This window comes from Triturus cristatus, chromosome 5_2 (genome assembly GCF_964204655.1).
Source record: "Triturus cristatus chromosome 5_2, aTriCri1.1, whole genome shotgun sequence".
Lineage (NCBI taxonomy): Eukaryota > Metazoa > Chordata > Amphibia > Caudata > Salamandridae > Triturus > Triturus cristatus.
Genome location: NC_140588.1, coordinates 409329261 through 409353213, shown reverse-complemented (window position 1 = coordinate 409353213; position 23953 = coordinate 409329261). Strand labels below are relative to the sequence as shown.

General features: G+C 42.2%; 1 protein-coding gene across 7 annotated transcripts in view; it reads left to right on the top strand.

Annotated features, from left to right (window-relative positions):
* Positions 1–23953, top strand: part of COBL (cordon-bleu WH2 repeat protein) — a 961684-nt gene that overhangs the window by 363916 nt on the left and 573815 nt on the right. For all 7 annotated transcript variants that reach the window (XM_085607311.1, XM_085607310.1, XM_085607313.1 and 4 more), the window contains one exon: positions 15315–15518. In XM_085607311.1, the coding sequence (XP_085463437.1) occupies positions 15322–15518 (197 nt within the window). In that variant the 5' untranslated portion in view covers positions 15315–15321. The remainder of the gene's footprint in view (positions 1–15314; positions 15519–23953) is intronic.

Sequence of the window (23953 nt, the reverse complement as noted above, 5' to 3'; positions counted from 1 at the left end):
AAGGGCCGCTGCATAAGCCACAATGGAAAAAGGGATGTTTACAAACATCCATGCCCCGGCATGGTGCTTGGCCCAAGGGGCATGGATGTTTGGGTGGGCACCACAGGGGCCCCTCCAGGCCCATAGCAGAGGCCCACGGGGGACAGGGGCCCTGCATGAGGCCCCAAAAATTCCCATTCCGGTCAGATCGCCCTGAAAAGGCAGTCGTAATGGGTCATTGAAATCCCTATGGCGGTACCTTCTCAGGCACCACCACTATTGTAGGGAATACGAACCGACTGACGGCCCAACAGGCTCCTTGAGCGCCGTGACCGATGTGGTGTGACTGACGTCATCATAGTGTGGCGGTCGGACCACAGCCCCAGATGTCAGACGGACGGCCACCGTCCGACATAATAATCGGGACCTCTGTTCAATAGCTACTTCTGCAACATCAAAAGAGGTGTTCTTGAGTAGTTGAAATAGATTGTGGTATACATAAAAACAAAATGCTCAAACAACAAGAATTGGCAAAGCCAGTAATTCTGCTGTTAGCGGCCTGTCTTTTAGCTTTGTCAACGCTCGTTTTGTTTTGTCATGGGTTTTGCAAAACGTTGTTGTCTGAGAAGCTGCCAGGCCATTGTCAATTCAATAAAAAAATGGCATAAAAGCAAAAATATTTTTGGGTCTCAAAAAGCTCACATTACCATAATATTCGCTGACATTAAAGAGAACAATTTAGTGTGTGGATGTGCTCCTCGTGATGGGCAGAATGCTGTCACTCACAGAGAAGTTCATCAGTGGCTGGGGTGGGTTGACCTGTTGCCTCATGCTGTACTGAGCAGAAGAAAAATCTGAATGACACAATAATGGAGCAGTGGCCCTGGAGGGCAGGCTGAAAGCGCCTATAAGTAACCCAATGAAGCTCAACCGTACTTTCAGTTAAGGAATTTCAGATAGATATGCATTTTCTAACATTTAATGCTGCACCAATATTTCCATAGTTGCTTTGGTTCAGAGTATGTGAAAGCATCTTCATCTTACGTGTGCTTTCTAACTTCCATACTTCATGGACCAGTTTGCAATGCAAGTAATAAGAATGCAGATGACTATATACCGATCCATACTGGGGTTAATGGGCTGAGTTAATTCATAAATGTTGCATCTTTTTCGGTTTGACCTAGAAATAGCTTTAGGTATCTTGCAAGTTTCATGTTTCCAAACAAATCCCTATACAAAATGCTTGAATGTATGCACACATACAGGGCATCAGTAAGCCCTCTTCTTCAAATGGTCTGGTTATTCGTCATTCATATCTTGCTTCCCCCCACCAACGCATACAGCTGGGGCAGTGGAGCAGCCATCTTCATTGGTTGGCTGCAGGGGCGTAGCTTGGGCAGTAAAATTGGGGGGCGGGGGGTGATCCCCAGATCTCCCAACAATCACGCTGGCACCTTACGTTAAAATACATTATGTAACAAGTACCGCGTACGAGAGGCGCTTAAGGGGCAGCGAAAAGGGAGAAGAATGCAGATTGTAGAGGTACTATGTAAGAGAAAACACAATATTATGTGAAATAACTAACATTTTGAAGTCTTTCCAAACAGAGAGAGCAGAGCCTGTGTGCGTTTTTGTCTTTGTGTAAAAGTTCCTGGTGAAATACGACAGACATCTCACCCAACTGAAAGCATCCAACTATTTATCACAAAATACATTTATTAGGAGGTGTAACACCCGAAACACCCCCACCCCCTTTGAAGCTACGCTCCTGGTTGGCTGTCTTGCAGTGTGAGTGACAGCATTTTGCCTGCTCGCATATGCACAGACAACTGAAAAGGAGTGCTCTTCAACACCAGTGCTGATGAGTGTGGGAGCTGGACCACTCTTTTATATTTATATTTTTGCCATTTTTTATTGCCTATTTGATATCTTTGCAAAAAAAACGTGCAATCACCAGGGCCAGACCTATTGGCTTTGCCATTGCTTGCTTAAGCATTTGCAGAGATTCATTTTTTCAACCAATCGGTCTAATTTTAATTACATTGTAAAGCTATGTAAACTAAACAATAAACTGTACATGTGTAACAAATGACTTCTAACAATGGCTTGTGCTTAGTCTGGCAAACACTTACCTCTCATCTAGCAGGCCTATAGCCCCAAACAGTTGGCAGACAGGATCTTTGTTATCTAATCTACATTTCAGAAAAATATAGTTTACAAAATGTATTTTGTTTAACTATTTCATTGAAAATGTCACATATTTTGAACAGAAAAGGAAAATTAAATCAAAAGTATTTAGTGAAAAACGTTTCTTCTTTTTTCCCAACATGTTTTTCATTTTTCTGAAATGTTTTTTAGAAATAATTTGAAACCAAACACAGCATGTGTATTTGACCTGAACATGAGGTGAATGAGGTTTGACTTGGAAGAAGTTAAGCATAGTGAGAGGATTCACAATTCGTGATCCATAGCTAGCATGCTTGTGGGCAGATAATCGAGTTTCTGATAATGGGGGCCTTTAAGCTTAGATTTGAAATCCAAAAACCGGGACATTCCACAAACAGAGAAGGGGAACTCCATTTTTGCATTGACTGAGGAACGCACAATGGCTTAAGTGGAAGTGTTCACCAACAAGGAAAATAAAACAATCAGGCCCTATGTGTAATAAAATGCAACTCTTAATCATTCATGTTAATTAAACTGATTTCTGATAATAGATGCTAACTAATCCTGAACTGGAGCACACAAAATATTTCCTAACTCTCTGTAAAACCCTCCCTCTCTGAAAATCTGGACCTAAGCTAAATTTACTGAAATCTACATTGTCATAAAGATACATTTACTGGGCACTGTATGAGAGGATCTATCAGATCTCTCCATGAATTAGGCTCATTCAAACTGGGGACAACAAGTCTGTGTGCAAACCGGTGACTTGAGATAGGCCAAAGCAGCATGTTTTCGGATGAGGATCTAAAGGAATTTTGTGACTTACTACTGCCTCCCTTACTAGAATATGAATGAAGGGGGGTCTGAACTGCCTAAGTTGCGTAATATGATTGTTAAGGCTTGGAGAGGAGGGTCTCAAGAGATAATGAGTTTCCGAGAGAGACATTAAACTCGTTCTTCTGTAAAGCAAGTTTTAACATAAGGAGGGCATACTGTTCTGGTAGATGCGCAGTGAGTGTGGACAACTGTGCATTGTTGATTGGTTAGTGAACTAAAGTTAGGGTCCAACACTTTGAGAGTTGTGTTGGAATTGGATTGCATTTTTTTCTTCCTTTTCTGTGACTCTGTCCTCTCCTCTCCACTTTGCTCCTGTACTGGATGGTCAGGAGCTGTAATGTAGCAGACAGTAACAGTAGATCGTTCATAAAATCAATTTTGAAGTGCTATGGTGACACTGTCTTGGACGTATGCCCTCTGAATATTAGAGCTAGAATATTGAGGTATACAAATATCAAATCGAAAATATCGAAAGGTAAGTGTAGATTTCCTATACTCCACATACATCTAGCTTAACGATATATATCTTCAAGGTATGTAGATGTGACGTTAGGAATAATACATTTATGCTTCCTCAATATGGATCTACCTTTCCATAGTTTGGCCATCGTTTTTTTCCCAAGATATTGTTGAATCTCGATACTTTTAGCTTCGATATTCAGTACTGCAGTCATCATGGCGATCACCTGTATACCCTTGAGGCTACTTTAGAGTTCCGTATTTCCATCTTTAGCTCCTTGAGTATCGAAGACAGAAATATCGTCATATAAGAATAAAGTGGACAACATATGGAAGACCAAAATATTGAATAGTAGGTACATATAGAAGAAATGTAGAATTAGGATGTATGATGTTACAACGCGAGTGTTTACAACGCGTGCCGTTACATCGCATTCGTTACAACGAACGGATGTAACCACGCTATGCCATTACAACGCAAGTCTTTACCTCGACTTGCACTAGATGGCGTGCTAACATTAGAAAAGTGTAATTTACTATTCCAACTCCAGTCCACTTAACAGTAGGGAAGGTGTTGGGATAGTAAACTACACTATTTCTAATGTTAACACGCCATCTAGCGCAAGTCGATGTAAAGACTTGCGTTGTAATGGCATAGTGTGGTTACATCGCGTTCGTTGTAACGAATGCGATGTAACGGCACGCGTTGTACTAACCGGGTTGTAAAGGTTGTTCCTCGTAGAATTACTATTCCTGACTGCACATCTTGAAAAAAAATATATATATATATATATAAATAATTATTTTTATCAGGGTACATAAATACGGAGTTAGGTATAGCAAATCTATACTTACCTTTCAACATTTCAATATTTCAGCTACGATGTTGTGTCATCGATATTTCTGTGCCACAATATTCTGTATTTATGAGGCACATCCTTGAAAGAAAAATTGAAATTAAAACAAAGGAACCTGGGTGGAAACAAAAACATATTTGTGGTTGTTGTGGCCTCTGAGTAGGTGGCAGTGTCACATAATATAGGGACTCAATTTCTCCCAAAGAGTGTGAACTTTGGATGTGCCCTCTCCTTATAGATTCTCCCAGTTGGTTGGCTGCTGATATTGAGGTGAGGAAAGGCAAGGCCTTGACAAAGGGCATGAATCTCTGGAAATTAAGGCCAGGCAGTTGAACCAGGTCTGCAAACATGGAATTCTGTGTAAGACACCCAGTGTCAGTTACAAATTGCCAAGTCAAGTTGCAGCCTATAAGAAGAAATATTTTAGCTCATTTTGAATGTAAGAAGGAAAATCATTGTGGAGCGGGCAGTGCTGGATTGGGTGGGGGGTGGTGGGGCTGGAGAGCACAGAATATAATAATTGGCCTAGTTAGAAGCGAAGGTGGACAACATACATGTGAGTTATGGGCACTCTATTGAAATCAAGATGCCCATGCTAAAAAGGCTCACGGTTGTGGTGTTAAGTGTTTTTCAGGGGCATGTTGAAGGGACTGAGAACTTTCCTCCTGGTAGGTCAAAGGCCATTCCCTCTCTATTGAAGCAGGACAGCTTCCTTCCCTCCCTGATACAGACCGGCAAATGTACACAGCGCACTGGCGAGGTGAGCGTGTGCAAATGTACTATATTCTTCATTAGGATGTAATTAGGATTTATAAGCAAATACAATTATAATGAATATTTTTATCTAATTTATAACGCCTAACGTGTGCTGAGTGTGTGTGTATATGATCTCCAGACTTTGGGTCTACCTACAGAAATTGCGCGGCACAGACACAGTTTCATGGGTTGCAGGTTTACAAGGCCAGAGTCAAGCATAGTGGATAAAATGGTGTCACTATCCCGGCGTAAACTCAACATCATGTGATCCTGGGCAAATCTCTTAATATCTCTGTGCCAAAATAAATAATAATCCAACCTTGTGCAATGTAACTGGTGCTCTTGTAAAGCGCTCCAGTGCCCTTGGACCGAGTTCGCACTATACAATTGCAAAAATAAATAAAATAAAAACAGTTCAGAATATGACGTCCACTCCCATAAACCGCTCGGAAAGATTTGGGTGCATTGTAATTTGCAGGAAAATAATCTGTTAACACAGAGAGAGTCTTTTGGAGAGTTATTCTCAGAATAGTTCCTACAAAAAGTTGCAATATGTTACCAAACAAGTTACCAAATAGGGCTCTAGTCCGAAGGCCTCTGCAGTTTGCACCACCCTGCTACTACCAGCGTTGCCAATGACAGTATCTACACAACTACTAACCAACACACTGCTACAAGTGTGACAATTAAAAATATTCCAGGCTTCTAAAGCTATAAAAATAGCTTGGGTGGCAGGTATTCGTTGTTTTTAATGCATACTAAATCAATAAACAATTGTTGTTCTGCTCAGCTGTAAATTATACAAACAGCGCCACCATATGGCAGCTGTCATAAGTGCTGGTGTCAACAATTATGTGGCGTGCTGAGCACCGGAAACTACCGGCTCAAATTAAGCACTTGTTAAGCTTTGATTATTCCTCTTAAAATGTTTAGTTTATAAATCAGTTTTTCAAGGGCCCTGGCATGCAGCGTTGTGGGGATTATCTGATATTTTGGAGCATGCCCACCAGTCTCTCTGGTTGTAAATGGCCATATACCAGCTGCTATAGACCCCTTGTGCAGGGCCCATGCTAGCTGTTTCCCTAGTGATATTTGAACCAGGCATGGCCATGTAAAAAGGTAATTGCTAGCGCTTCATATTGATTCAAGCATTTACCACCATCAGTTTTGGGCTAAACTGGTCATATTAAGTGGTGCCATAAGTGGCTTGGGCCCTGAACTTGCTGTTCCTCAAGGACGTAAACTGCACCTCAATGATAAGGCCAAAAAAAGCTACATGTGTGGAATTGTTTGTGTTCTCTTTATGCAGTCGGATCGGGCAGGACTTTCATGTTTTTTTGTATCTCTGCTAAAGGAGGGGGATGAAACCATCCAGCAACACAGGACAAAACAGTGGCAGGCAGATGGATAGGAGCAGGACTGCCAGGGGGACATGGCCCTACCCTTTCTGAATGTATATTCCCTATCTTCATGGAGGGAGGGAGATTCGGAAACACACCATCATGACGGATAGGATTGTAGGCAGCGCTAGTTATTTTCTGTTTGGTCCACATAGAGGTGGGTGAGTTCAGTGGCGGCTGACACGAAGCTGGGGTGGCGGGGCCAAGAGGGTGGGGGGGTGTCAGTGCTTCATTTGTAAAATAATAAGTGCCAGGGCCCTGATCAGGAGGCCACTGCAGCTTACACCACCCATTACCCCGTCATCACTGCCAAAGACAGTACCAAAGCAACTACTAACCATCTCAATCGCCTGCAAGTGTGACAATTTAGATTATTATACGTCCCCAAAGCTAAAGGAATGGCTGGGGGGGGCAGGTATTATTATTTTTTTATGTATATTGTATTCATAAACAACCGTTGTTCTGCTCATCTCTAAATTAGACGAGCAGCGCCACCATGTGGCAGAGTGGTATAAGTGTGGTGATGACCATTAAGAGCTGGTGCCGAGCACCGTAGACCAATTAGGTGCGGGTGCCTAGCACCGGAAACCACCGGCTCAAATTAAGCACTTGGGGGGGGGGGGGGGGGGGGAGATATGTAAAAAAAGAAAAGTACACATGCTTCCTCGCCGCTCTGTCCCACGTCGTCTCTCCTACGTCGGCCGACCAGGAAGCAGCCAGGCACCCCTGAACCAATCACAACGCTGCAATGCAGAGCTGTGATTGGACTGTGCACCGTAGTTCGGCGCTCAGACGGGGACTGGAGCCCTGGGCATGTTCTCCACCCAGGCTGTAATGCAGCCTGGGTGGAGAAGATGCTAAGGGCACATCACTGTTTGGCTGGCCCTAGAGGGTCGACTAAAGTTAAATGCGCACTTCAGTGTGCCCACTGCTCCTCCCCTGCCCTGCCAGTAGAGCAGCCCTGCTCCGCCCCCATGCTGCCGCAGCATAAACAATTAAATAACATCAAGTTATTATCATTTTATTTTTCCTTTTCTTCACTGCAGCAACGCAGTGGGCTGACGCTTCTCTGCCTTCGCTGATGAGCCGCCACTGGGTGAGATATTAAGGGCTTGAGCCAGGTGCCACCATTGGCTCGGTCTGAGGTCCTGTTGGAGACTCACGCCAAAAGCGAGCCAACCTGAGAGTCTGTAGATGCTGCTTCCGGTAAATTGCTGTCACACGATGACATCATTCTCCGAGCCACCTAGGGTGCATCAAAGGAAAGACTGGTCAGTGACACTTTCTATTTGCAGTTCCACAGTCCAAATGCAAATCCACTTTCACAGGGCCATTGCTGCTGTGGCAGTGCGCAGAGGGATGGGAGGCAGAAAGAACTTGGTGCAAGGGGGCTGATCACCGGGTTGGTAGGAAGGAGAGATGAAGTGATATAAGGAAGAAGAAGAAACAGAGAAGAGAAAGGTATTGGGACATTGACAGCGAAAGAATGTGTGAGAGGATAGAAGAGAAAGATATAAAAGGACAGATGGATAAAGGTAGGGTGACAAGATTGTAAAAAGCAATAACTGGGACAGGCCAGTCATAAGAGTAGGATTAAAGCCTTTAACCTTACTTCTATATCTGGCCTTCTCCCGATTTGGGGATTTTTTGCGTAGTCCTGTAAAATTATATAATAATATTCTGCAAAGGTCCAGACATGATACTTAAAAATAACTTTTTGTAAAATCGTCTGTATTTATTTTTAACATGGCCTTACGGCCTTTGTTTACTTTAGCTCTAAAACACATTTAAAAAGGTTTTCTTTTATGTACTGTTTTAATTATGTGTGGACAAGGGGGAAAATACCCACTTTAGGCGATTTTCCTAATTTTTGAATCAGCTGGGACAGCAAAATACCGGCCAGGTGTCAATCCTAATCAAAAGAGGAAGACACGTGAAGCAGATAACAACTTGGAGGTTGAATGAGAGAAAGCCATAGTCTAGCCACATGGCTATTTTTGCAGGCTCATCTCTTGTTTTGGCTCCGAGTGCCAAGCCGCACCCCTGCCTTCACTCAGTTCCGGCTCGGCTCGTCTCATTAATTCTCTAGTTTGCCCACGAGTGTTTAAACACTTGAAATTACATCGCATTGAACTCGTAGTAAAAGAAGAACAAACGTGTAATTAATGAGTAGAAAGATGGTGTTGTTTCAAAACGTTCGTGTCGTTGGACTCCGAATGCCACCAATCACACACGGATCCCGCTTGTTGCTTGGAGGCCCCGCCCCCTGCCCAATGCCTCAGTGGTTCTGGCTTGGCCTCAATTGTGTTGTTGACAGTAAAACAATGCATTCCCTGGCCGAGCCTCGCGCCAAAAGACTGGTTGCCCTGGAACTTCGTTTCGTAGTTTTATTTGGGTCGTTAATGCCAACTACTCGCTTAGCGCACTAGATCACCACAACACGGCGGCCATGCTGCTTGGGTCAATACGAGTGCGGGCCAAGCAATCCTGCTTAAGGATTGCATCAACACATCCCGGACCAGAACAAACAGAACAATACCACACCTCCGCGAGAAAAGCCGGTGATTTCATATCGTGTGACAGGGCATCATGAGAAAGAATCGTGTGCAGATATTTAACTATATATATAAATGCAGATAACAGCGAATACAATAAAATAGGTTTCTATGGTCAATTTAGTGAAAACTAGAAGCCTGGGTCTAGGAATATGTTTACTGTAATTAATCCGCAAAACTAAACTATGTGTCTATACTCTGTGTAAGATTAGATGTGTGGTATTTGCACTAATAAATGTATTCCAATACATTTTATAATGAGGGCTTGTGCATGCCACAAACTGAATTGCCTTTTTATCCCCCAGCATTTATATAACCCTCCCCTTTTGAACCGATTGACAAATATAAAGGTATTAGAGAGATGAGAACCTGCCGCGTAGGTTGTTCAAGAAGTGCTCAACCCACTGAGCTGTCTTGTCATGGCAGAGCCTGAGAAGTAACTTTGTGTTTGGAACAATTCCCAAAAAAGCATGTGCGTTAGTGGGCTGTGTGAAACCACATACGTTTTCACAGATAAAATCGCTAGCGGTGGGGCTCCATGGTGCATAGCAAACTAGGAGATCTGTGCAATACGCCTCACCGCGCCCTACAGTAAAATGAATCTGATAGTCTGGCAAAGAGAGGCGAAGGAAGGAAGGAGAACTTGGTGCAGTGACTGCAGAAGGGAAGAAGAGAGATTAAGAGGAAGGGAGGATCAGCAGCTTAGCAAGGATTCCATGGGCCATGGTGCATGACAGCAAAATGGCTCATTTGACTGATGTGGGTGTACTAAATATAGCAATTATCAGGGTTCAATGGGTCTCTCAGGGCTCTGCGCCCGGTGCCACTTCACCTGCTGCACCAATGATATCAAAAGACACATATTTGATGGACGGAATGCAGAATAAATTAAAACATTCACCCCCAGTCAAGAGATCTTGGTTAAATCCATCATTCTTTTGCTCACCATGCCACCCCAGTTTCAGCGCTCCGTCCATCATCTCCTTGGGTTTGCTTTGCACCAATGATATCTACATCCTTGGAGAGGATTCTCACACTGTCTATCCTCCATTCTGATCTCTCCATCTCCTGTCCAGAGATGTCTGTCAAGCAGTCACCAATGAGCAAACGAACCATCGTTAAGTGAAGGGCACCTGGTACCTTCATTTGGGGATGGATGGATTTTGTAAACTTTACATTACTTTAACAACCCTTTTAATTATGAAACACACTTTTTCTTGAAGCTACATTTTTCAAATTTAATGAAGCAATGATCAAGTTTTAACATAGAAGGTAATGGAAAAGCAGCATGTTACCTCCTAGTTTTTCTTTACAACTATTTTTCCTTAATTTACTTGACTCGAAAAAGTGCAGCGATTTATTTCCTAAATCTGTGGTTTAATCACAATGCTATCTGTCTGCTCAGGAGCTACAACGAATTGTGCACTTTTAAAAACATCAGAAGTTTTTTAAGGAAAGATTCTAATATCTCACCTCTAAATTTTTTGTTTAGAAAGTAAAAATGTAACGTGTAACATGGCAGCTGTTTCCCAAAAAGTAGAACTAGATGCTGCTTGAGGGTTACATCACTGTTGACCTTTTTAGGTCTCGCCCGTGACAGCACATACGCTGTCACATGTGAAGATCTGCCGTATCATAAAAAAACTAAAAGGGAATTTTTAGTCCTCCCATTTCTTACCATTGGTTGGCTTCATAGTCACTCTTATTTTCTTCCTTTTCATTTGTGAGTGCATGTCAGCGTGTGTCAGTTTCACTTTGTCTCCATGTGTTTGTTTCCTACCCTGAAGCATGGACCAATGCTCATTGATTTCTTGATTAGTACTCTTCCGTGCTGCTTGCGCTCGGATTGTGGTACCTTTTTTTTTGCTTTTGCTTGCAAGAAAATTTGAAACTATCAAAGATGAAGCTTGTGCTTTTCTGTATTTCGAAGAGCTTCATGCAACCAATAATACAACTTTGTTGCATATCACCAATTTCCGATACATACATTTTGTCCACCTCTCACTTTAGTTGATGATGAAGCTGTTAACATACTCCCTTCATTTAAGACTGTTCCAATACAGTATGTATTTTCCTGAATTAACATTTCTCTAAGTGTCAAATTTACTTATTTGTTGATTACCTCTTTGTAATTTAGAGGATTTTGTATTCATCATCAAATATGCATGTATTCAAAAGATTTATGTTTCACCCTTACCGGCCATTATCTCTACCCACCTATGAGCCCTAAATTCACCCTTCCCTTCCTTTACCTCTACCCACCTCTGAACCCTAAAATCACCATGATCTCTTTTACATTTGCCACCCTCTGCCCACCCCTCAACCCTAAAATCACCCTTACCTCTCTTCAACTTTAATTACCCCTGAACCCTAACATCACCTTTACCTGCTTTTTCCTTTAGTTTTCTCTGAACCATAAAATCACCCTTACCCCCCTTACATCTACCCAGTCAACCCTAAATCATCCTTACCTACCTACAACTCTGCCAACCTTTGAACCCTAAATACATTATTACCTCCCATTACGTATCCCTCTGTGAATCCTGAGCTGCTGTACAACATGGGTAACAGACACTGACAAAGTCAATAACATTTGCATAGTCAAGATGTATTGTCTTTGCCATTGCTTGTTGTCTAGTGTATTCACTTCTGTTGAAATGCATTTTGGTTCTGCATGTTCTGTATCCCACCTCTCACCTTGCCATGTTCTCAGAGATAGCATCAACAGCTATGCATCACTTCTTTTTAAAATGAACTCTTCTTATGCATTTAATCGCTCAAGACCCAGCCTGATAAACATCTCCTATCCAGAAAAGCACGAGCCCTTCCTTTAGAAAATGTATTTTTATTTACTGTTCTCTTTATTTGAGCAGGACACATAATATAGCTCTCCGGTAGTAAAGGGCAGTGAACCAGATGTTACTGACACACATTGCCTGCCTCCACCTTTTCGCCAGCCACCGCCACCGCCACCTCTCCTAGTTTCCCTTCTCACTTTTCTTCTTGATATCTAAGCATAGCATGAACAAATGTTGGCTATTTGTTTCTTCATGGTGTTGTATGATACAATATCGAGGTTGTTTGTATCAATCTACAATAATACTGCATCCACAACACTGACTTACTGCTATACTTTAGTGCACATATTTATTTACTATTCTTAACTCCACCCCTCCTTCTAATGAGAGGTAAGTATGTGTGGAATTAAGAATAGTAAATATAAATTGACCTTACATCTCATGCAATATATTGATCCACCGCCCTTCATGTGATTCAATTATGCGCATGTTCATACTCCTTTGATGGTTCAAACGCTGCCAAAGAAAGGATGCTTCCCAGACCTAAGTCTCATAAAGTATTTGTTTACTTTTTATAATTGAGTTAGTTATATAGCACACACTCAGCCCAGAGGGGCAATGGAGAGTTTTTCTTTTAACAGTGAATACTTGCTGACATATCCTGGTTACAGAAGTACAAGTGGGCATTCACATAACCTGAGAAGAGGTAACACGAGTAAAAGTAAGCACAAAAGTATTAACAAAAGCAAGAGATAGCTGGAGGGGAGAGCGTTCTAGGAATAGAAAGAGGCAGGGAGTGGGACAAGAGGAAGGAGTGTTTTTAGTTTTAAAAATGAATTTAAAGAGCAAAGTAACCAGTCTCAAATCGAGGGAGGTGTAGTTCCACAGGTCGGGTGCATAGGAGAAGAAGGCAAGTCATGGTTTCTCTGCTTGACTCTGGGATCTCCAATTTCCTCAGCTTCAAGATGTCAATGAGAATGAGCAGCTACAGAAGAAGGATCTTTCAGCCCAGTGCTATGGTTTTCGGTTGTGGATGGCCTTAGAAATGATGCCTAGAGATTTGAACTTGACGTGAGCTGAGAAGGATGAGCTGATGAAGGCCTTGAATGGGCTTTTGTGGTCAAATTTGTTTTTGGATGTGTTGAGACATACCATCAGAGTAAAAGGGCCGATTATGTGAGTCTAGTGGGCCGGACGTTCCGAAGTCAATGTATAAAAAGACACATGTTTGTACTGTAGAGTGGAAGATGTGAATGCATAGGAAATGGTTGATCCAACACACACAGGACAGTTATGTGAAAAAAGGCCGGTTGGGATTTTTTTTTTTTACATGGGGTTCGTATGAGAGGCAGGGACTCATGTGGGACTTGGATTTGGTATTGAGAGTGAAATAGTCAAGGCACATTTTGTGATGCTAGGCTGCAAGTTGGAGGTGGTGCTTGAATTAACTCTATTTTGAGATAAATTGAGACATTGATGAATGCATGATGTTCAACATGCATGATGTTCAAGCAGTATTTTAAGTGTTTTATGTCAGCCGTCAACAATACCTTTTGGTATAACTATGTCGTCTGCCTATTGGTTTAAGTCGACGGCTTGTCCACTCGTAGGAACCACAGAAGTTTCATGTAGAGATGGAAAATCATTGTTGCAAGAACAATACCTTTCAGACCCAATATTTGATATGTTGTGGTGAGATTTGATGAATCCATAATAGCAAGTTGTGTATTTAGAAAAACAGGAATTAATTCAATTGAGGATAGCTTGGGTAATACTGTGCAGGTAGAGAGGATGTTGAGGAGTACATGATGGTCAAACGTATTGAAGAATTTTCAAGAAGGACTAGGAGCGATGTCTGGGTGGCGGCATGAGGACTTATTGACAAACTTGAGACAGCTGATGAGGCTTGTTGTGGTTGCCTGCCCAGCAGCCGCTGTTATGGCTTTCCTGTGACCGATGGATTTCAGCTCATCGTTTCTCAGAGGTGATAGATGGTGTCAGTTTGTGCTCCAGGTACCTTGTAATGGAAATTTTGCTGCTGGTGCGTGGGCTTTCGAGCTGTCTGTGAGAATGAGAAGATTTATCAGTTTTTTTTTTTAGCATTCCTATTTGACCCTTGCTGATGCTGCAGTCTTGTATGTTGGGTTTCGGTTTGACTTTCTTAGTCTGGATACATGAGTGTCAATGAGTGTCTGAGAGTGGACTTGATGCTGTCAAAGAGTGTCCATGCCTGTTGAAGGCTTGCCGAAAGAGCAGTTAAGACTTTATGGAATGGGTCGGGTGAACGTTTGTGAAAAATCTGAGGGTGATCTTGGAGGGCTTGGGTTGACTTTTTGCAACAGTGTCAGGAGAGGTGATTGATCCTGTCTATGAGTAAAGGTGTTTGGCAGGAAAGAGAGGCTGGTGCTGAGGTTGTTACAAAGGTTATGGATTAGGACGGTTGCTTGGGTGATGAGATTGAGTGAGAAATCACCTCAAATATTGTATGTGTGGGTCACTTAAGGGTTTGAACGCTGCAAGGTATAAGTTATTGTTGTCGAAAATGGTGCTGAGTTGGGAAAAGTCTTCAAAGGAATTCTTGTAACAGCCTTGGGTCGAATGATGAAGTGGAAAGTGGTGCGGTGGGCTGGTGAAAGAGAGAAAAATATAAGTGTGGTAGGAATGTGATTAGAGCTTTGACGGCAGTCGTGGATTTATGTATGATAGTGGCCATCAAACTTATGTCAGTGAGTCTGGTGGGTGCTTTTGAAGCCACTTGGGAGGAGTTAGTATCAGATAAACTTATTTCTTAATCTTTTCAACCCAGAAAGCAAAGCAATATGCACACTGCATATACATTTCCAAAAATCTAGATTTTCTTCTGCACATTTATGTGCCAATAAGTGTGTATTATTTTTAAACTGCTGTTTCATGACGAGTATTTTATTTCTCGCTTAGCATTGCCTTCTCCCACAAGGTGCCCAACTCTGATAATAGATTAAGCTGAATCTGTGGCTGAAATAGAGTTTGCTTCTGACTTCACTCTGAGAAGAATTGTGTTTGCTGCTTGAGAAGGGCCTGTAATCCAATTTCTGACACGCTTTCTGTAGAAAAGCTGTTCTTTTAATATAATCAGTGAAGGAAGACAGGACCACTGATTTAAGGTAGTGTTGCATCTTAGATTGTGATTATTTAAACATTAAAATCTTGTGATTTCAGCTAACAAATGCTCATCCATATACATTGAGATACTATTAAAGATATCTACCTAGGGGTTTATTGAAAACTTGTTAAAAATAGATAGGACCATCACTTGTGTCATTGGTTTCAAACTTGCCTCATTTTGTTTGTCCTCTAATTCTACCTTAAAGATCTCCTTTTCCCCGGCATGTCCATGTAATAAAGCACTTACACTGGTACTCTTCTTAGCAAACTGTTGGGTAGTGAAATATGTGATTACAAACAGAATCCACTAGAATGACATGTTCCCTAACAGGTACACTGACATGCCCCCCTTTCTCTTCACAGTAGAAGGATGAAGGCCCGTGCACCCCCGCCACCTGTCCCCCCTGCGTCCCGCAAGAGCCAGGAGGAGCGGAAACCAAGCATAGATGCCAGGATGGCGGGAGACCAGAGTCCTGAGGAAGTGAAAGAGAATATGCTGAATAGGAAGGTGGAGGTGACAATAACTTTGCCATCTGGTACTGAAAATACAGCCACGGTAGAAGGGAGGTAGGTGAAATGACAAACCTGTTGGTACGCTCAGGTCATTAGTGTTCCTATTGTATTGTATTGTAATTGCCTTTATGTAGCGCTTACAACCCATGACCAGGCGTTGAAGCTATGTTAATTGTTCTTTGCAGTGATTTACACATGGTAAATATACTTGTTAAGATTTATGGCAACTCCTCAGAAAAAGTATAACACAGCCGCACAATTGTGAACATTTATATTTGTTAGACATTAACAAGAGTTGACAGTAGCAAGAGCAAGGCACTGTAAAAATGTTAGATTGTAAAAATCTGAATTGCAGTGTGTTGCAGTGTTTAGAAGCAAACGATATTGCATGGGTCGCTATGTAAAACATCACCTGCTTATTCTCTCCTGACATGTATGACTGTCAAATCGTTAGATAAAATCCCTTGGCACGGATTCATGATTTCACCACTCGTTGAAGACATGCTTGGTTTACCTTGGCACAGTTAGAGGTAGCCAGTGCCACCTAATCAACCTTTGCACGTGACCTTTGGGGATTGGTGAGTGAGACTGATTGTTTCCTTGCAGCGCCTAGACCTGCTTTGTAAGTGTGACTTCATGCACATACCCTTAGTGATTGGAGGGTGACGCAGCTCCTTTCTAACCACTGTCTGTTTGGAGGGCATGCGCACATGTAGCGATGTGAGTTGTAGTTTACAATAGTTACTATTACTAGTAATAGTGAAGATGCAATACCTAAACACAACGGGGAGGATTCGCAAAGGGAAATACACCCATGTATATATACTAATGCACGTAGGCATAATTCTACACTTTGTTGTTATTCAACATTTCCTAGCTTAGATTTACACCTAGTTGCAGACTTACATGTCTGCACCTCCTGAACTCAGAGGGAGGACTCTCCTACAACAGGATACATGAGTGCAAAGTTATTTCTAGTAAATTTGCACTTGTATATGGAGGTCTCCACCACCGTGGCGAGGACCTCTCTATGGCAAACATATGGAAAATCCTTAAAGTATAGTATTTTGAGGAAAACAATATTTAAAATACATACTTTAGTGGAATCCATACATGTTAATTATTTTTTTATTTTTAACATATAACGAAATTTTGTAGCATGGTAATTAGTTTAAATACATTAATTTAGTTTATAAATAATAACTTTTGAACAATAATTTAAATTAATTCCCACCCTCACTAAAATGTTCATTTCTATGTAATACACAGTAATTGTTTTAAAAGCTATGTGTTTAATTAATTTAGATTATTTTTACTTTTTTAATAAAAGTTTCATTTATTAAAAAAAATAACTTTAAGTTAAAGTTTAAAATATTATTCTATTTAATTATAATTACATAAAATGTTTCAACATTAAATATATATCTATATGTATTTAGTAAAGAGTTCTGCTGATTGGATATTTGTTGCTTTGGTCTTGTTTTACTCAGATAATTATTCACTTGGGGCCAGATGTACGACCATAGCATTTTGCAACTCGTAAATTGCGACGAATTGCGAGTCGCAATTTGCGAGTCGCAAAATCCTATGTACAACAGTGTCTGAGACACTGTTTGCGATTCCCAGTGGGGTCGCAAATTGCATGCCTCATGAATATTAATGAGGCTGTCGCAATTTGCGACCCCATTGGGAATGGCTGGCACTCCCAGGGATGGTGGCCTGCTGGGGTCAGCAGACCACCATGTCTGGGGATGCTTTGTCAATAAAGCATTTTTTTTAATGCAGCCTGTTTTCCTTAAAGGAAAACAGGATGTTTATAAAAAATAAAAATTAAACTTTTCTGTTTTATTTTTGAAGGGCAGGCAGTGGTCCCTAGGACCACTGCCTGCCCTTAAAAATATTTGCGCATGCATTCACAAAGGGGAAGGGGTCCCCTGTGGACCCCTTCCCGTTTGCGAGTGATTTACCACCCTTTTGAGAAGGGTGGTATACTGGGAGTGTTTTGCTACCGCATTTGCGGTTGCAAAATATTCAGACACTGGGTTTGGAGTCGCTATTAGGAAGGGACGCCCTTGGAATGCCCATTCCTATTAGCGAGTCGCTTACCCTATTTTGCGAGTCGCAAATTGTTTGCGACTCGCAAAATAGAGTTGGTACATGGCCCACCTGTTTTTTGTGGTCGCAAACAGGCCTAAAAGCCTTTTGCGACCTCAAAAAACGGTTATACATCTTGCCCTAAGTTTCTAAACTGGTGCCCAGTCTTTTTGTGGTGTTTTCACTGTGTTAGTGTAACAAAAGTGTGCACAAATACTTTACCTGACTTGTCTGTGCCAAGCTGCCAGAGGGTGAGCACAGGTTAATTTAGGTTGTCTATCTGACCTACCTTGACTAGGAATATATCTCCTGCTTGGACAGGGTGTATACTCTGCCAACAAGAAACCAAAATTTGTAATCAAGGCGCTGCTCCATTGAACCTAATCTTTCTTTAAACTCATACTGACAAGGAGTTAAAGCATGATTTTTATTGCACCAGTCTCTTAGCCTGATAAATATTACTCTGCCCATTATTTTGACAGTAGACTCGTTTAAAGATATGGGCCTGTAACATTTTTAATCTGTACGGCTGCCATTTTTAAAGACCGGGACAATAATAGAGCTGGACCAAGTAAGAGGCAGGTCTGTTAAGACAAGGTTATTAAATACAGTGGTAAGCAGAGGAGCCCAAAGATACACTCTATGCTTAAAAATATCAATGGGCATTCCGTCCGGGGGCTTTCGAAGATGAGCTGTTATTAAGAGCAATAATCCCCTCATCCAAAGAAAAGTGGCATCTGTTGATACATTTATTTGTGTGTAGTATATTATCAGGGTCAGTACCAGCAAGAGTTCTACAGTATATGTTGCTAAAATTTACTACCCACTGGTCTCCCGAAATATGGCTGCTCATTAGGGATAGTGTAGATTTGATACTTCTGAGGTCATTGAACACTTTCCAGAATCCAGACGAATTCTTAAAAAAAGGTGCTTTAGTCAGACGCTCCCAGTTAGCCTTTTGGATTTCGTGCTTCCTATTCCTCAGAGCCTCTCAATCGAGTGCCCTCCACTGGGATACTGCAATTGAATTTCTAGGAGAAGTCAGGGCTCTCCTCAGAGTCCTATTCGCACAAGAGCAGGCACTATCAAATCTTGGAATGGGTCGGGAAATCGATCTTGCGGTCGGCTTGATAGCCATGAATTAAGTTGCATAGGACTTTAAACTGATTGCATAATTTCTCCCCCACAAAGATCTCAGAAAAACATATTAAAAAGATATTTTCATTTGATTAAACAATCCAAAAATGTGATAGAGTTGGGTATATGCCAGACTAACCTGAGTCCATTGTGTCCGGGCAGAGGTTGTTCTACGGCTTGCACCAGACCGCTAACTATTTCTATTGGGAGAGTAAGTTTTGCAGTTAAAGGGTGGTGGTCGCTTAAACTGGAGTGCAGTATATCACATTTAACTAGGCATTGAATCAACCTACGGGTTACAAACACATGATCAATTGTTGATTCATGATGCGGACCTACTACACATGCTGTGGAGCTGTCCACGAATTGGAGAACACTGGATAACAGTAACTGACGCCCTGACCCGTTGCACGGAACGCGCGGTACCCCTGGAGTGGGAAACGTGCATCCAGCACATTTATCGCAGGAACAAAAGTCTAAAAGTGACCTCTTGCTTTATCGCACTACGGCTAGTAGTGGCGAAACGACTGATCACAAAAAGGTGGAAGTCCCCTGAGCCCCCAAAGCGCTGACTTGGAAACGCTCCCTGCAGATATGGGCTAAAGCAGAAAGTGTTGCGGTGCACAGGAAGGACACACTAGGTCTACGTAAAATTCAGATTGCAACATATTGGAACACGATTTTGTGCGACCTACAGAGGCAAGACGCTTACATCAATGACACCTTGGCCCCCATAGCCAACACACAGCGAGAAGTAGATGACACGAGTTAATACCCAAAGTGTAGGGTTGAGACCCACTACTAGATAACACCAGATGTGGACCTGACACCGTATACTTGCAGACCGAGACAGGGAGGCGAATATGCGCCCATTGAAATGGGGCACGTGAAGGGTTGCTCCAGTTCAAGTTAGAAAATATATTGTTGTCCTAGTTTTGTTTAAATTGTCCCGAACGTTACTACCCACCTCCTGAGATGGCAGACCGTCCCACAACTCACGCACTAACACAATACCGACGAGACACCACCACAGCTGATTCTCATCTGACAGCACGGATGGGGACTCAGTGAACCACACGGAATGAGACATAATGTTTGATCTGCACAATGCAATTATTATGTGTAAATCAACTCCATGTAATAGCCGAATCTATGTACATCAAAGAGTGCATGTAACCTAAGCAAATGGAAAATTGCAATATGAATGTCTGCTTTGCTCATTTAAAAACTAATAAAACAGATTCAAACAAAGAAAGAATCAATTGTTGATTCACAGCCTCTACTTTGAAATGTTGGAACCCGCGGTTCCATGTCATACAGATTCATGAATATTAACTTAGGCTCACATGCATCAAAGCAAAAACCGGTCGCAAACGGGTAGATCCTCAGAATCTGCCCCTTTGCGACCGGTATTTTTGCATTTGGGATGCATCATCCCAAATGCAAAACTCGCAATTTAAGTAATCTCTAAATTGCGATTACTTAAATTGCAATTGCATTTAAGGAATCTCAAATTGAGATTCCTTAAATGCAATGCATTAAAGTAAAAATATTAGCGATTTCGCTAATAGGGGGAGCAAATTACCATGAAGTTGAACTTCATGGTAATTTGCAAAAACTTAGAAAAATGCACTAAAGTTCATTTTTCAAAGTTCCATTTTACACACACACATGCCCTTGGGGCATGTGTGTGTGTAAAATGTACTCATATGCAGATTTCAGGAGTGCAACAGGGTGTCCTTTTGACACCCTTGAAATTGCATGAGCAATTTGCGATTCTCTAATTGAGAATCGCAAATTGAGAATGTCTTCCCATTCATTCCTATGGGCCTCTAGGCCCATAGAAATGAATGGGGAGGTATTCCTTAATTGCAACTCGCAATTTGCGAGTCGCAATTAAGGAATGTTTAGAAATCGCAATTTTTTCAGCGATTTCTACATGCATAGCCTTTTGCTATTCCTTATTAGCGAATCCTTATTTTTCGCTAATAAGGAATCGCAAATGGCATTGTTGATGCATGTGCCAGATAGTCACGGGCTAGAAGATAGTATCCTAATTCTACACCTCTACTATCAGGAAAATCAATCACAGAGCACTTGTAGTAATGGGACAGACAAAACTACTACTAAATGTTAAATTATAACATAACATTCAGACTGCTGAGAATTGAATTCAGACAAAAATTTATCAACAATACTAAATAATGATCGAAAGTTCCTATTATTGCAGCTAGAGAAATCATTGTTGTAAAAATTTACAATAAGCACCTTAAAGTGACGTGATCCCACCAACTTCAACACTTGATTTGCTGAACAGTTTCAATCCAGGGGGACTATTTTAGCTTTGACTCCTAATTTAACCCAAATTGAAAGATCCTTTTTAGAGCGCCCGAATGAAGAAAGGGTAGCAGGTATGGAGTAACAAGTGAGGTAAGGGCCCAAGTCTCTTGCAAAATGACAAAGTCAAACTGCTCGATCATGGCCACCCAGTCTTTCAGTACCAGCTTACTATAGATCCCTGCAATATTCCATGACAAAAAGTTAAAATCGTTAAAGTGACCCTTAGACGCTGTATCCATGATTTTCCCCTGTACAACTGGGGCCTTATCACACGCAGCTGAAAGGGAATTATTTTTGGATGTATTAACTAAGACATCATTACTAGCCATAATATAAAAGTCCCCCATACAAGTAGTCACCATGGATCAAGCATTTTGATCAACCCATCTAATCTATGCATTGGGCTACTACCAGGATCATCCATGAGTCAATCGCAGTAAGCCATACCTTCTAAGGTTGCATATCTGTTGTTAAGAGGCAGACAATCAAGTCCCGGACTGGGATGTACCATGTTTGATCTTGAATTAGGGACAAGAGCTGAGGCGGGTATGTATGGCAACAAAACAGAAGAGGGTTTGTAAAAATATACCAATGGAAGAGGGAGTATTTGAGCGTGACCAGAAAAGCAAATGCTGAAGTGGGCTTGGAGGCTGCCTACAATTTCTGGGTCCCTAAAGTTCATAACTACGCATTCACCTAACAGTACTATCAGAGATGGCCCAAACCAGTCAACGCTTCAAACCATAAGTATTTAAGAAGATAGCGAGGGATTAAGACCCATATGTTTACTTAACCCAGTGTTTTTCAACCTTTTTCAGCCAAGGCACACTTGTTTCATGAAAAAAATCACGAGGCACACCACCATTAGAAAATGTTAGAAAATGTTAGAAAATTTAACTCTGTACCTCTTACGCAGCCCCTCTGTAATATTATTAGACTGTTGCAGTGTTTAATATGTGTTTAAATTAAATATACGTTTAACATCCGTAGCGACTGATTGCACCTATGTACAGCAGGGGCTCGGGGATGGTAAGAAGGATTGCTAAGAGAGCGGATGAAAGAAGTTTACAAGAGTCCTACGTCAGAGACTGAGTACGCCTTTCTCACATACTAATAAAATTGCATTCCTCTTGACATTAATAGAGACAACTGGCACTGTTGGAAACAACGGGCTGTTTGTGCAGCGAGCACATCCGGGCAGGCTTTTGTTGCACAGTTATGCGATTCACATCAATGCCTATCAGCTGACGGTATCATGCCCTCATTTTCATAGAAGGGCTCGCAACTCCCTCCTCGATATAAAGTGATTTATCACCAAGAATCAGTCGTCAGCAATTAAATACACAGATGCAGATAGCCAAGGGTGATAAATGGGAACTTGGGGAGCACTTGATACTCGTGTTGTCTACTCTACTGGCAAAAATCTTTCATTCTGTTGAAATTAGAAACAAAAAATAAGACTTCCAGATCATCGGAGCGCTGCGTGCGGCCACCTCCCAGGCGCGCGTACATTCAATGAGGGTGCAAATGAGTGAGACTCACCTCGCGCTGCACCTGCGGCCTGGTCTGGATCCGGATGCGGTCTCTCTGAGTCTGCAGTGCTGAGTCCTGGTCTCCGTCCGTCTCCTCCTGCTCCTGCTCCGGTCCTCCTGGGAGTCCTGGTGACTCGAGTCGCGACGTCTTCTTCTCTCCGCTGCTGCGCACACTGCGCTCGGGCGGGAGATACTGCTCTGTGATAGGTCCAGGCTGGAGTCTGGACCAATCACAGCCCGGACATCAGAAAGGTGGAGGAGCGCCAATCAAAAACCCCACCCCCCCCCATACCCAGGATACAGTCCGGCGCCGCCCGGCCTAGTGGGGGAAAATTTGACATTTAAAAAAAAAAATCTTTCGATTGCTTCCATTTTCCCACGTTTTCCCACGGCACACCAGGCAACATCTCGCGGCTCACTAGTGTGCCGCGGAACAGTGGTTGAAAAACGCTGACTTAACCAATGTAGACCTTGAGTATCAAGTGGCCATTAGATTCCTTTTGCACAAGTTTGAACCTAGGCACATTGGCCAGAGTTAGGAAAAAAAGGGCAGTGTGAGGGGCCAGATTTAGAGTAGCCTTCTCTGGGCATGTCGTTTGCTCTGAGACACTTCCTGGGGGGTAACAACCCTTTCGATTGTGGAGGATGGAGCAGATTGGTTTGACAAGATTGATTGAACGGGGGGAGGGCAAGGGGAACTAGAGGGAGCAGGAATAAGCCGATAAACGGAGGATGGTAAGTTGAGGCTAGTATTTACTGTTGCCCGAAGACCAATAGGGGCATCAATAGTTACATTTTCAGAGACAATTGTGGCAGAGGCTATTGCACGAGGCTCAATAACGGGCTCACGAGATTCCTTACATTAAGCCAATTTGGCAAGTCTTGATTCGATTGAGCCTGAGCGATCTAACAATGGCTCAAGTTGTGCTCCTAAAATAGTCTCAAATATAGAGCAAAGTTCACCAAGAAGGTACAAGTCAATCCCATCAGCCACAATGTCCTGCTTGGAGCTGGTGCCTTTGGAACTCCCTGCCTCTTTCCTCTTAGTAGCACCACCTTTTTTCTCTTTAACAGGGGATTCTTTAGATAGAGAATTGTTATTACTGTCTGCATGAACAATGTCCATTTTCTACAGCTGTGCAGTCGAACAAGCACCACCAATATAGGCAGAGACAGAAAATGCAGAAGCTCCACTGTGTTGAGTATAAACAGGCAGACCATCTCCTTCAATGGATAGTCTCCTCTCTGATAGGCCAATTTCTTTTGAGATCAACCCTACTGCCAGCTCTAAAAAAGAGTCAATGGTGGTAACCGTAGCTGTGGGAGCTGACCTGCCCATCGTTTTCCTCTTACTGATGTCAATAGAAGGAGTTGTCCGTAGGGGGG